The 1,590-nt window shown below is 70.1% G+C and overlaps 2 protein-coding genes across 2 annotated transcripts in view; one reads left to right on the top strand and one right to left on the bottom strand.

Moving 5' to 3' along the window:
- Positions 1-96: 96 nt before the first annotated feature.
- MNEG_13975 (hypothetical protein) lies at positions 97-414 on the top strand (the record flags this gene model as incomplete). The annotated part of the gene is made up of 1 exon (XM_014037553.1): positions 97-414. The coding sequence occupies one exon, from the start codon at positions 97-99 to the stop codon at positions 412-414; it is 318 nt and encodes a 105-aa protein (XP_013893007.1).
- A 759-nt stretch (positions 415-1,173) lies between these two features.
- Positions 1,174-1,590, bottom strand: part of MNEG_13974 (hypothetical protein) — a gene marked incomplete at both ends in the record, with an annotated part of 1,998 nt that continues 1,581 nt past the window's right edge. Inside the window, one exon of the mRNA XM_014037552.1 lies at positions 1,174-1,208. Within this exon, the coding sequence (XP_013893006.1) occupies positions 1,174-1,208 (35 nt within the window). The remainder of the gene's footprint in view (positions 1,209-1,590) is intronic.

The raw sequence follows: 1,590 nt of genomic DNA, 5'->3' as shown, positions 1-1,590 counted from the left end.
TTCGGCGGCGCCCCCAAGCCCGACGGCTCCGCCGCCGCCGCCGGCTCGAGCCTCGTCACCGTCATCGCGCTGCTGCTGCTGCCCGTGGCAATCGCCATGAACGGCTATGCCATCTTCGTCTTCATCTGGCGCGGCCAGATGATCGCCAAGAAGCGCCCCTCACAGTTCGACGACCGAATTGGGCCGCTCGGCCTCTGCGCGGCCGTCGTCACCGCGCTCACCGCGATCTTCATAGTGAGCCTCGTGGACTTCATCGATTACATAAGCCAGCCGCCGGCCGGCCCCGCGCCGGCGCCGCCGCCGGCGGCGTCGCCGGTGCTTGCGGCGAACGCGCTGTCTGGCCTGTTGAGCATGGCGGTTGGCGGCGGTTACGGCGGCGCCGCGGGCGCGGGCGCGCTGCCGCTGTCCGCGTGAGTGCGACGGTCGCTCCGCACAGGGCCTGGGCGCGCCGCTTCGGGCGGCGGCGCCGCCGCCGCCGCGCATCGACACAGGCATGCGGCGCGCGCCGGCCGGCCCCGGAGGGGATTCTGCTGTTGATGTGCCCGTCTGAACAGGTGCCCCCGCGCGGCGTCTAGCGCGCGGCACTGGGGCGCCGACAGGTGCAACCGCGTGTTCTCGAGTCGCAGCTTCACACCGCAATGCAATGCACCCCGCGGCCGCGCCTGCTGACCAGGCGCGTGCGCCGCGGCCGCGGCGGGCGCCCAAACGCGCCCCTGCTTCCTCCCTCCCTACGAGCCTCCAATTTCCGCCCTTGTTACAGCGACAAGGGCCTGTCCTTTTGATCTGTTGATTCCTAAGGATTGCACGCCGCGGCCTCTCACACTGACTTACTGCTTCCCGCCCCACGCCTGCCGCGCCCCCGCGACGCGTCGCGCCGGCCGGGCCTTCCGTCTTGGGCCTTCCAAAATTCGAATCGCCGCGCACATTTCGCCCCCACAAGCGCGCCGCGGCGCCGCGGCTGGAGCCATTGCCTCGTTGGCGGAGCGGTTCGATTGCGGTCACTGTAACGCACGGCAGCTTCTAGACCTATCCTTCACGGTCGCATTCAGGTAACATTTGCATTTTGAGGGGGCGTTCTCAGGCCGCTGGTTGCAGGCGGCGTCGCACCGCGAGCTCCCGCCACATGTGATTTTCCTCCAGGAGAAAGAAATCGAGGGAAAGTCGATCTTCCAGCTAGCAAGTCGCAGTGCAGAGCGGCAGCTTGGGAACTGCCACAGAGGCACGAAAGTCAGGAACTTGCCCTGGGTGCCGGCAGCCGGGTTTCATGGGCACGTTCACAGCCGGCCGCTCATAGCCCCGGCGCGCCAGACCCTCCCCTACTTCGGCCCCCTGCCCGCCGCCCGCCGACCCCCCGCCGCCCGCGTCCGCTGCGGCTGCCGCGCCCGTGCCCGGGCGGCGGCCCCGGCGGCTGCTGCGCCGGCGCCGGCGCGGCCGCATGATCTGGGGCGTCCGGCAGATCCAATATGTCACTGTCGGTGCTGGCGCTGTCGCAATCCTCCTCATCCTCCTCCTCATCCCATACCTCATCTGGAGAGTCGCCGCTGCTCCCTTCCTCCTCCTCAGCTGCCTCCCCGCCGCCGCCGCCGCCGC

Source organism: Monoraphidium neglectum, assembly GCF_000611645.1.
Source record: "Monoraphidium neglectum strain SAG 48.87 unplaced genomic scaffold scaffold04174, whole genome shotgun sequence".
NCBI lineage: Eukaryota > Viridiplantae > Chlorophyta > Chlorophyceae > Sphaeropleales > Selenastraceae > Monoraphidium > Monoraphidium neglectum.
Note: the sequence above shows the minus strand (reverse complement) of the source record. Positions and strands in the feature narration are given on the sequence as shown.